The sequence below is a fragment of the Lepidochelys kempii genome, chromosome 10 (assembly GCF_965140285.1).
Source record: "Lepidochelys kempii isolate rLepKem1 chromosome 10, rLepKem1.hap1, whole genome shotgun sequence".
In the NCBI taxonomy this organism is placed as follows: Eukaryota; Metazoa; Chordata; order Testudines; family Cheloniidae; genus Lepidochelys; species Lepidochelys kempii.
In genome coordinates, this window is record NC_136389.1 from 22258404 (window position 1) to 22270945 (window position 12542).

A 12542-nucleotide genomic window follows, 5' to 3' on the forward strand; every position below is an offset into this window, starting at 1 on the left:
TGTACAGTACTGTTTCAGTCCACCTTCTGGTACTATTTTATGGAGGATAATGAACAAATTGATATCTTCTAATACATATCCTTTATAAGAGAAACACAGGTAGGACAAAAAGAAAAGGAGGACTTGTGGCACCTTAGAGACTAACCAATTTATTAGAGCATAAGCTTTCGTGAGCTACAGCTCACTTCCTCAGATGCATATCGTGGAAACTGCAGCAGGCTTTATATATACACAGAGAATATGAAACAATACCTATTCCCACCCCACTGTCCTGCTGGTAATAGCTTATCTAAAGTGATTTCCAGCACAAATCCAGGTTTTCTCACCCTCCACCCCCCCACACAAATTCACTCTCCTGCTGGTGATAGCCCATCCAAAGTGACAACTCTTTACACAATGTGCATGACAATCAAGCTGGGCTATTTCCTGCACAAATCCAGGTTCTCACATCCCCCCCACCCCCATACACACACAAACTCACTCTCCTGCTGGTAATAGCTCATCCAAACTGACCACTCTTCAAGTTAAAATCCAAGTTAAACCAGAACATCTGGGGGGGGGGTAGGAAAAAACAAGAGGAAACAGGCTACCTTGCATAATGACTTAGCCACTCCAAGTCTCTATTTAAGCCTAAATTAATAGTATCCAATTTGCAAATGAATTCCAATTCAGCAGTTTCTCGCTGGAGTCTGGATTTGAAGTTTTTTTGTTTTAAGATAGCGACCTTCATGTCTGTGATCGCGTGACCAGAGAGATTGAAGTGTTCTCCGACTGGTGTATGAATGTTATAATTCTTGACATCTGATTTGTGTCCATTTATTCTTTTACGTAGAGACTGTCCAGTTTGACCAATGTACATGGCAGAGGGGCATTGCTGGCACATGATGGCATATATCACATTGGTGGATGTGCAGGTGAACGAGCCTCTGATAGTGTGGCTGATGTTATTAGGCCCTGTGATGGTGTCCCCTGAATAGATATGTGGGCACAGTTGGCAACGGGCTTTGTTGCAAGGATAAGTTCCTGGGTTAGTGGTTCTGTTGTGTGGTATGTGGTTGTTGGTGAGTATTTGCTTCAGGTTGCGGGGCTGTCTGTAGGCAAGGACTGGCCTGTCTCCCAAGATTTGTGAGAGTGTTGGGTCATCCTTTAGGATAGGTTGTAGATCCTTAATAATGCGTTGGAGGGGTTTTAGTTGGGGGCTGAAGGTGACGGCTAGTGGCGTTCTGTTATTTTCTTTGTTAGGCCTGTCCTGTAGTATATATATAATATATAAAGCCTGCTGCAGTTTCCACGATATGCATCTGAGGAAGTGAGCTGTAGCTCACGAAAGCTTATGCTCTAATAAATTGGTTAGTCTCTAAGGTGCCACAAGTCCTCCTTTTCTTTTTGCGAATACAGACTAACACGGCTGTTACTCTGAAACCTGTCATTATACAGGTAGGACAGCTGACAATTTTTTTAAAATACAGTTTGAAAACTTTTAATAAAAATCTGGACTCTAGGACAAGGTTAGCTATGCCTGAATTATTCTGCACAATCCAATAAGAGTCAGTCATCGTGCCATAACTTCATAAAACTGTCCAACTTTAAACTGTGAAATCTAGTCATCTAGATCTTCAAACTTATTCCAAAGAGATGGGTTTCTTTTAAGAAAATTAATAAGGATGTTACTTTGCACAGCACATTTTAATAGCAAAGGTCTTAACTGTGCTATATGACATGGATCTGCATTATGGTACAGCGGATCTCTGGATTGCTCCTGGGTTGCTTACGCAGGGATTGTGACTCAGACACTTCAGTCCCTTGCACAGGATGTGTTAATGTGTGTAGAGAAGCCTCTCTATGTACCAACACAAGGGCCAGGAGCAATTTATTCATTAGTGCTGGCTGCTGCTTTGAAGTAGAGATGTCACTAACTTTCAAGTAAAGAAAAAAATTGAGTTTTAAAAGCAGTTCAAAGGCAATTTCTGTCTTGCTTACTGGAGTCATTTTATGTCTGTACTAGTGTGCTGCATTTCCCAAATTCCCATTCAATCACACCAATTAGATTTAGATTTCAATCTCCCTTTCTTGCTCTGTGTGTTTAGGTTGGAGGAAGAGGGGTAGTTAGGCAGAGAGTCTGTTTAAGGTGGGTCGTTTTATGGGATCCTTGTTATTTGTAAACTATTCAGGGGAGGGGAACTAAGTTTTATCCTATGCCCTGTAAATTGTTAGCTATACTTACTGTGCAATATAAATACTTCAGTAATCACAAACATAAAGCCACAACCTAAGCTTTAATGCAAAGTCTTGCCAAAAATTCTGAAGTTTTGATGGCTTTGTTCATAAGGAAACATTTTCAGTACAAAAAATAAATCTCTCCCACAACAGAAAACAGTGATGCTCGTAAAAGTTTGTGTGAATGAACAAATTGCTTTGTTCTGTAGTTATTAGCATTTGTGTGATGCTTTCTCCCCCCCTCCCTTTTTTTTTTTTTTAAAGACTGAAAATTTTCTGAAGCACAAGATTCGCAGCAGACCAGATCGATCAGAATTGGTCAGAATGCATATTCTGGAAGGTAGGAACCCATATATCCTGTTTTTCAGGCTAAGGGTTTATTTTAGTTTTGGGCTATCTAACTGAATCAAGCTTAGTTATGAGGTACTTATTAAGGTGCAAGACTTCTTTTGCATGCCAATCTGTGGTTCAGGTAATTGGCACTCCATGGAGACTTGAACCAGTGGGGAGGAATCTTTATCCTTAATCCATAGGACAGCAGAGAAGACACTCCTGGCCACGGCTGTCTTCTCAGCTGTGAGGAGGATGTCTCTATAGCCACTGTTTCCCTTAAATAAAAATTGTGTTGTATTATATAAAGTTAATTGCTGTATTATCTATCTCCTAAGGGTTGTACATACAGTATACATTGTTGCAGTCTTTCCAGGAAGCCCTGAAACAATCTTTTAAGGGATGTTTTCCGCAGTAGATTAACCATTAATGAGCTTGTCTCTCCACATTTTGTTGCCTTGCTGTTCAGGTAAATTTAATACTCAGAAATAATAAAATCAGTTTTTGAATGGGATAGCATTAGCATGTTTTAATATTGAAATCCCATTGTATGTACAAACAGCAGTATTAAAAACCAAAATGAATTAACAGTATTCCATTTGGTGAAATAGTCTGCTGTTTTTAGTTTTCAGAACATGAACTACACTCAGATCAGGATTCTTCATATTGACAGACCATCTGCATTTTGTCATTAAAATTAGCGCGCAACAAACATCTAACAACCTTTAAAATTACATTTTAAAATTAAGCCTTTTATAGTTGAGTTTGGCAAGAGAGTCTCCAAAAAATTTGTTTTGAAGTTGAAAAACAACAGTTTAATGGATTGCATTCATATTTGTTCTGGGAAAACTGTCATTAGGGCTAAAGTCATATCAAGTTTCTGCACAGTATATTGGGAAACAGCCAAGACGTTACATTTTGAAAATTGGGGTTTATAATGGAAATACCAATTCACCCTTAACTGTAAGAGTGCTGCTATAATGTATACATTTTTACTAATATGATCTGCTTTTAGATTTATGAATCATATTAGTTCTGTGTGTCATACTTTTGGTTTCACACACATGATTACATATATGCTGATATTATTACGATAGAATAAGAAGTGCCTGCATTCTTTAAAATGTCCCTGATGGGTTTTTTCTTTCTACTTCAGCCTACTTAATGAGTCTAGCAGAATAAATTGGTAGTCTTACTTTGGTGACAAAGGCCATGATTTGGCAAAGTGTATAAGCAATTGCGTAATTTTAAACTGACTCAGGTGCTTAAAGTTAAATGTGTTTAAATTCTTTGCTGAATTGGGGCCAAAGTAATTGAAGATTGTTTTTCAGGTCAAATTTGACTCAAATTTTACCTTTGTAAAAATATGCTCATCGAATTCGTGAGGATTTTTTTTTTAATAATGAAAATCTTTTCAAATAAACAAAATATGTCACTGGAGTGTTTTAAGCAAATAAACATTACCCTCTGGAGTTTTCAATTCAAACATAAGCTGGAGAATTGCAAGTGAACTTGACAAGAAACTAGCTATCATCAAATGCAAATTGTGAAAGAAATGTCAAAAGTAACCAATACTATATCATAAAGTGTTAAGTTGTATAAGTTGTTTTAATTATTTCAGTAACATAGAAAAGGACTTTTTTGTAATAAAACATTTAAATCTGATAGTGCCTCTCTAATAGGTCACCACCATTTATATAGCTGCTTATACTAATAAACAGCATTTTGGTGTCCTGTCCGTCTGTTGTAGTGTACAGTAAATATTATACACCTTGTTTATGTTGTGTAGATTCTGTAGCTGCAAGTTGCATCCTAAATTGATGACAGGGCAGGGTCCTTGATCAGAGTGCCTAAGAAACTTGATTTGGGATCCCCAGGCACTACCATAATTTAATAATAAAATTTATAATTATTATTAAATACTATGTTGGTTGGTTGAGCCCGTATGAGCTTGATTTCTTTGGCTGGGTATAAGTTTTTGAATTTAAATTTTAAATTTCGTCTTGTGATGCTGAGGAAATTTATTGTAAGTGCACTAAAAAGGACAAATGACTTCCTAAAACCAGAAAGTTTTTCTGAGTTGGTCTTTTTTCAAATGTTTACCTTTTGTTAAAAATGTTACAAATACACATTGTTGTGATGGCTGCAAAAGTGCTATATTTAGCTAATTGTGGGAGGATATTATAAACAAGAGCTATCTAGAACATTTTCCTTTTCTAATACTAATTTTGAGAATCTGTAGATAAGTTAGTACTATATATGTATTTTTTATAACAAAATGACACTCTCTAATAAAGGACTAAAATAACTCACCGATGTTTTAAAGTTTTCGACATGCATGGAGGTATGGCTATGAAGATCAAAAGCTATTTTGATGGTCTTAAAATGAGACAAAATAGTTAACAAAATCATTAAGAGTTTTATCTCTTTTAGAGACATTTGCAGAACCCTCACTGCAGGCAACTCAGATGAAACTGAAGAGAGCTCGGCTGGCAGATGATCTGAATGAGAAGATTGCTCAGAGGCCTGGCCCTATGGAACTGGTGGAAAAGAACATCCTTCCTGTCGACTCCAGTGTTAAAGAAGCAATTATAGGCAAGTAGAAGAGCTACAACTTGGATCTGTTATCAATAAGGCAATATGAGAAATTAGTAATTTGAACCTTAACTTTAAAGGTTAGTTGAAAAAAAACCCGTAAAGTTAATTAGCTATGTATTATGTCAACTTCTAAGATACTTATGCCCTACCAGCACTAAAGTGAGCAAAGTAATACTATTTTTATTCAAACTCAGTTTTAACTGTACAGTTGATCGGACTATAAAGCTATGTCAGTCTTACATGAGTGAATCTTTTAATTATTAAAAATAGTTAAAAATTAATTGACGCTACATAAATGACTCTTATTTACTCACCTCCGATATTAAGGGACCATCCCACTAAATGCTCAAACATACTGAATACAGTTCTTCTCATCCTTTCTTAGAAGACCATCACCATCGAGCAACCAATTTTTGGACCCTTGAATATCATTTAAGATGGCTTTTATTGTGTTAAAAATAACATTTATATCCAAAAATATTTAAATACAAAACATAGTATGCTAGTTGATTTCCAACATTTCATGGCTCCTCTAGCTAGCTAAATATTGACTTCTGAAACTAAATAGTTTATTTATTGTAAACATCCTAGCAGTTGGACAAGAGAGTTATCCCCAAGCTTTGGATGATTACTCATTTGATGAAGACAGCAGTGACGCTTTATCTCCAGATCAGCCTGCTAGCCAGGAATCCCAGGGTTCAGCAGCGTCTCCTGGTGAGCCAAAAACAAGGGACTCGCCATCATCAGTCACACCGAACACTACTTCTACTACACAGGTACAGTTTATAAATGTCAGAATCAAATCACAAACCTATCTATTGTAGTACTGTATTGCAGTAAAGAGAGCACTGATAAAAAAGCACATTTACCATAACATGATATTTAACTTTCTGTGTGTTTTTGTCGCATTTCACTTCAATGGTGCTCATTCTAGGGTGACAGATTCAGACCAGAAGAATATAAGAGAGTGCTGGAAGGCAGGTATATCCACCTTCAGAATGAGCAGACCCGTGTTCCCTGGATAGCCAAACAAAGGTTACTCCAGGCCAATTAAGACACCTGATGCCAATTAACCAGTTAAGGCCGTTAGGCTAATGGAGACAGCTGAAACCAATCAAGGTCCCACTTATACTGTTTAAAAGCTCTCCTTCCACCTTTCACCTTCCAGTGCCCTCCAGGAGGCTGAGGTGAAAGGAGCTGGAGGAGAGGAAGCATTGCTGAATCCTGAGGTAAGGGTGAAGCTAGGAAAAGGGGACCATGGGGAAAGTGGCCCAGGGAATCAAAGCAGTTTCAGTGGTGAAGGGAAAACCACCAACAGGTGCTACCATTAGAATCCCTGGGCCGGAACCTGGAGTAGAGGGCGTGTCCGGGTTCTCCCCTCTTCCCACCCCCACTCTACAGAGATCCCCTGGAGAAGGGAAGCAGGACTCAGTCCAGGCAGGAGGCCGAACTGCGTCTACTGAGCTCTATGGAGCAATAGAGACTGTGTGGTATTCCCCCTTCCCATCTCCCACACTGGCCGGTGATGAAAGTAACTCAATAGGCTGTGACTCTTGTCGCTAGACTAAGAAAGGGAGGTCACACTGGGGCCATATCAAGTTTCTGAGGCCACTGAATCTTCCCAGAAGCGCAGGACCCACCAATACAGGCTCGGGACTTTGTCACACTAGGTACTGTTGACCAAAGTTGGAGGACATATTTGATCAAAGAGAGGTACTGAAGGCCCCGAACATAACACAGGAAAAGGAGGAAGCAAATAAAGAGCACTAATTGTGTTCTCACCTTTCTTTATTTCCCTCATTTTTTTTCATTAATATTAATAATTTTTAACTCTTCTTTTGTTTTATCTTTCCTACTGGCCACCATCTCTGTGTCTCTTTCTATGCTATATATGACCCTAGAAATACTTCCTCATCTTAAATATCAGATTTCATTCATCACACTGCCAAGCAACTCAACAAGCTTTTAAAAACTCTCAATATTATTTGTGTAGGCTACTTTTCATGTTGATAAAATAACCGGCTTTAACTTAAGCAAAAAGTCAAAAACTATTCTTTTTAAAGTATTGTGCTGGTTAAAATCCAGTTACCTCAAAAATGAACTTGTGACACTTCTTGGTTCCCCTCTGTATGAACATGGTAGAGAAATAGATGGAGTGAACATGACCTACCTGCCTGCCAGTGTGTTAAAGAAATCTTTGCTCGTATTCTGTAATGTGGCCTCCCACCATCATATGAGGATTGCATTTTACTTTTCCCTTTATTGCAAGTACCCTTCCTCTGCACCCTTAAAAACAATGTAACTTTGTATAGTTGTTCCCCCACTTTTCTTGTAGTATTTAGGACACTGAACAAACAGTAAAAATATCATGGTGGTAAAAAACATAAAATATTAAATCTAACCCTGCAGACTGCTGTTCAAAAATCTGAGAAAGGTGGGATTTGTAGACCTTGCACACCCTTCTCACCTTCATCAACCTGAAACCTCAATCCAGAATCCAAATATATGCATGGAACTTCCTCCACAGTCAACATGGATAAACATTCAGGAACTGCTTTAAAAATAATGGAGGTGGCAACATTCATTCTCATAAGAGAGAGAAAACAGATCAGTTCCTAAAGTATCCCATTCTTAGCTGTTACACTGTGCAAAAGTGTTTGGGTCACTTCTGAATTTAGGTATACTTCATAGCAGTGTATTGTGATAGCCTTGTCTGGTCAGTTTGAACAGGGGGAACATATCTGTATTCCTTTTATTTGCTAAATGAATACAGGGAACATTTGTACTATTTAATTATGCAAAGTGGTTAACAAAAGCAGGGAACAGGAAATTTCCCATGTAGCATAATCTAACTAACCATTTCTTTGCTATCCATATATTTCACATTTCCACCGTACTTCAGAGATGACATTGAATTAGATATTTGGGGGAGGAAAGATCATATCCACTTAAACTCAGACACAAAAATAGATAAACCTTCGAAAAAGACAAACTTTCATGCTGTTTCAAGCTCTCTGCATAGTCTAGAACTGATAATGAATTAAATCATCTCAGATTCATTGCTTGCTAGTGTCTAATTATTGGATTCTTTTTAATGGAATTTAGAAACACTTGTTTACCTAGCTTACTTTTCAAATGCTTGCAGTAAAAGGGTTCAAAAAATAACTTATGGTTCAAAAAAGAACTAGATAAATTCATGGAGGATAGGTCCATGGCTATTAGCCAGGATGGGCAAGGATGGTGTTCCTAGTCTCTGTTTGCCAGAAGCTGGGAATGGGCAACAGGGAATGGATCACTTGATGATTACCTGTTCTGTTCATTCCCTCTGGGGCACCTGGCATTGGTCACTGTTGGAAGACAGGATACTGGGCTAGATGGACCTTTGGTGTGACCCAGTATGGCTGTTCTTATGTCGTTGCATTGGAATGTGCAGAACCCAGTTTGCTGTTCCTAGGTTCCAAGAGTGAAATCCTGGCTCCCTTGAAGTCAATAGCAAAACTCCCATTCACTTCAAGGAAGCCAAGATTTCACCCCATGCTTTTTCCAGAATCTGTAGAACCTCTGCAGTCATCCCAGAAGAATGTTTTGTCTTTAATAGTAATGATTAACTGCAGTTGCTACTGGGTTTTTAGTACCTTTCTTCATTCCAGATAGTTAACTTGTATAAATCATCATAATTCTGCTGAAGTTAATCAGTTGGGTATCTGGCCCTGTGTCTCCAGAAAAGATCACAGAATTAATGAAGATGTTGGTTTTTATATTTATATAATTTTAAAACAGTGTAGATGTTTGGTATTAAGAAACAAAACAAACTTGCTGTTTCTCACCTAAGCTGGATTTTCTTGTGTTTTCTTGCATTATGTATCTAAATTAGATTTTCCAAAGAAGAGTGAAAGTAAGGAAACCTGAAACACTAAAAGGAACAAAACTGGCAGATGCAACATTTCCCTAATCTATAATAAGATAACTGAATGTATCGTATTTTTTTAAATAGATGAACAAAAAATCAAATGTAGATTTGACTCAGTAGCTTCAAAATAATACTATCCACTGCCATGGAGAGATCGGAGCTTAATTGTTAGTCTTTGTAGCTTATGTTCTTAGGTCAAAGAAGCAACATTGCTTCTCTCAGGTGCTTCATTGACTGGTCCAAAGTCTCATTCATAAGGATGGCAGTTTTGTGTCTCTGACAGTATAAATTATTAGATCTAAAAGGGAAACAGATCGCCTCTACTTCTGAAGAGGCAATTAAGATGGATCCAAATGGCAGTATTATCCATTAAGAAGCTCCCAAGAGCCTAAATAGTGTCATCTCATTACATTGGTGTAAATCAGTAATAAATCCATTGTAAATTATCAATTCCACTGTAAATATGAAATATGAGTATTGGGACCATAGTCTCTTATTTCAAACATTTTTAAAAAATCATATAGTAGCAGACGGATGGAGGCATAATGCTGTACTTGAATTTCTTTTCTCAAAAGCCTGTCTCAACCAATTTGTAAAATTTGTAGACTTAAAGTACGAAACACTGTTACCCCCCATTATTTTTTTTTTGGATTATTAGTTTAACAGTTTATACCATTTAGAATAAGGCTGTCAAGTGATTAAAAAAAAATCATGATTAATCACGCTGTTGTTAAAGAATACCATTTATTTAAATATTTTAGATCTTTTCTACATTTTAAAATATATTGATTTCAATTACAACACAGAATACGAAGTGTACTGTGCTCATTTTATATTTATTTTTTATTTAAAACAATTGCACTAAAAAACCAAACAAATAGTGGCTCTCAATTCATACAAATACAAGTACTGTAGTGCAATCTCTTTATCATGAAAGTTGAACTTACAATTATGTACAAAAAATAACTGCATTCAAAAATAAAACAATATAAAACTTTAGAACTTACAAGTCCACTCAGTCCTACTTCTTGTTCAGCCAATCACTCAGACAAACAAGTTTGGTTACAATTTGCAGGCGACAATGCTGCCCACCTCTGGTTTACAGTGTCGCCTCAAAGTGAGAACAGGTGTGTTCAGCTGGCACTGTTGTAGCTTCAACCACCATTCCAGAGGACATACGTCCATGCTGATGATGGGTTCCATTCGATAACGATCCAAAGCAGAGAGGACCGACGCAATATTCATTTTTATCATCTGAGTCAGATGCCATCAGCAGAAGGCTGATTTTCTTTTTTGGTGGTTCGGGTTCTGTAGTTTCTGTATTGGAGCGTTGCTCTTTTAAGACTTCTGAAAGGATGCTCCACGCCTCGTCCCTCTCAGATTTTGAATGGCACTTCAGATTCTTAAACCTTAGGTTGAGTGCTATAGCTATTTTAGAAATCTCACATTAGTACCCTCTTTGCGTTTTGTCAAATCTGCTGTGAAGTGTTCTTAAAAAGAACATGTGCTAGGTCATCATCCAAGACTGCTATAACATGAAATATATGGCAGAATGCAGGTAAAACAGAACAGGACACATACAATTCTCTCTTCCCGAAGGAGTTCAATCACAAATTTAATTAATGCATTATTTTTTTAATGAGCGCCATGAGCATGGAAGCATGTCCTCTGTAATGGTGGCCGAAGCACAAAGGGGCATATGAATGTTTAGCATATTTGGCACTTAAATACCTTGCAACACCAGCTACAAAAATGCCATGCGAACACCTGTTCTCACTTTCAGGTGACATTGTAAATAAGAAGCAGGCAGCAATATCTCCGGTAAATGTAACCAACCTTGTTTGTCTTAGCAATTGGCTGAACAAGAAGTAGGACTGAGTGGGAGGGTCTAAAATTTTACATTGTTTTGGTTTTGAGTGCAGTTATGTAACAAAAAAAAGCTACATTTGTAAGTTACACTTTTACGATAAAGGGATTGCACTACAGTACTTGTATAAGGTGAATTGAAAAATACTATTTATTTTCTTGATAATTTTTACAGTGCAAATATTTGTAATCAAAAATAATATAAAGTGAGTACTGTACACTTTGTATTCTGTGTTTTAATAGAATCCAATATATTTGAAAATGTAGAAAAACATCCAAAATATTTAATAAATTTCAATTGGTATTCTATTGTTTAACAGTGCAATTAATCGCAATTTTTTAATCTTATTTTTTTTAATCTTTTAATCTTTTAATTTTTTTAATTTTTAATCTTAATTTTTTTTAAGTTAATTGAGTGAGTTAACTGTGATTAACTGACAGCCCTAATTTAGAAGAAAATATATATATAATATAAAATAAATAAAATTTGGAATTGCATTTCAAGCGCTCATAAGATCTATCCACTGATTGGTGAAAACTAGAACAGTTTAAATACGCAAAATGGAATGTTGAGATGCTTGATTCCCTCTTTCACAGTTCCTCTGAACTGCAAAAATAGTTTGAGCTTTGCAAGAAAACAAAAAAAAAATCTTCACAATAACATAGTTGTGTGGTCTAGAAAGGACAGTGACACTGTTTGACCTTGAATATTTCTGCATCTTTAAACATCTTATAAAAATGCTGCTGGAAAACAACTTGCCAGAATATCAGTGGAACTAACATCACTTGCACTGGAAATTAAATTTAAGTCTGACCAATTCCTAAAACAGATGGCTATGTGTATAATATAGTCATCTGGGCATTGTTATCATGAGTGCCTCTCGCTGGATTCCCACAGCCAGTTTTGGTATCTCCAGCCTTTGAGTTACTCAGTAGACCATTATTTATGATGCCTACTTGTATTAGATGTTGTCAGACTATTGGTTTTCCTCTATTGTTAATTCTTTGTGCCATTTTGGTCCTTGATTTCTTTGAAATAGCCAGCATGGATGCTGATTAGTATAAGTATGGTGCTGGGCTTTTTTGATAGGGGGACACTTATCCACTTGGAACTGGAGACCACCAACTCATTTAAAGAAGGTTACCAGACTTCCACTAGACTTTTGGTCACTGTTGGTCAGTAATGAATTTGATCTTAAGTCCAGTTGCTTTCAAGGAAATAAGGTAGTCACTATTCCCTAAATAAAATTATCCGTCTTTTTCTCATTCCTCTTTACACTACCAACACCTTATTTTTTTCTTTTCCTATGTCTTGCACTTCTTAGCCAGATTTCCTCCTTATTACATATTACTGCGCTCATGAACACTTAAATGTTCAACCCAATATCTTGCAAGTGTTTTTTATTTGCATATAGATTTCTAATAACCCATTGATAGTGATGTTTGGGATCTTCTGGTGCTTATACTATACATTCTTAATTGTATACTCTAAAATAAACATGTGTAGCTTTTGCAATGCAACTAAGAATAGCTATTTTACAGTTTATGGAAAGATTTAAGGAGGTAACAATTTTAATGGCCAGAGTAATGGGTATTAATGTAAACGTGTAATATCTCTTTT

General features: G+C 36.7%; 1 protein-coding gene and 1 long non-coding RNA gene across 15 annotated transcripts in view; one reads left to right on the top strand and one right to left on the bottom strand.

Annotated features, from left to right (window-relative positions):
• MRTFB (myocardin related transcription factor B) overlaps positions 1-12542 on the top strand; it is a 203050-nt gene that overhangs the window by 138777 nt on the left and 51731 nt on the right. For 12 of the 13 annotated variants that reach the window (XR_012161142.1, XR_013636400.1, XM_073362400.1 and 9 more), the window contains 3 exons: positions 2482-2557; positions 4981-5142; positions 5737-5921. Coding sequence is in view for 11 of the 13 variants with exons in the window: in XM_073362400.1 (XP_073218501.1) it covers positions 2482-2557; positions 4981-5142; positions 5737-5921 (423 nt within the window). In the remaining 2 variants the exon portion in view is untranslated. Of the gene's footprint in view, positions 1-795; positions 915-2481; positions 2558-4980; positions 5143-5736; positions 5922-12542 lie in introns of those variants that run through there. The other variant, XM_073362395.2, reaches the window with a different exon arrangement.
• LOC140918318 (uncharacterized) overlaps positions 1-12542 on the bottom strand; it is a 95467-nt gene that overhangs the window by 11496 nt on the left and 71429 nt on the right. The gene's annotated exons all lie outside the window — the stretch shown is intronic.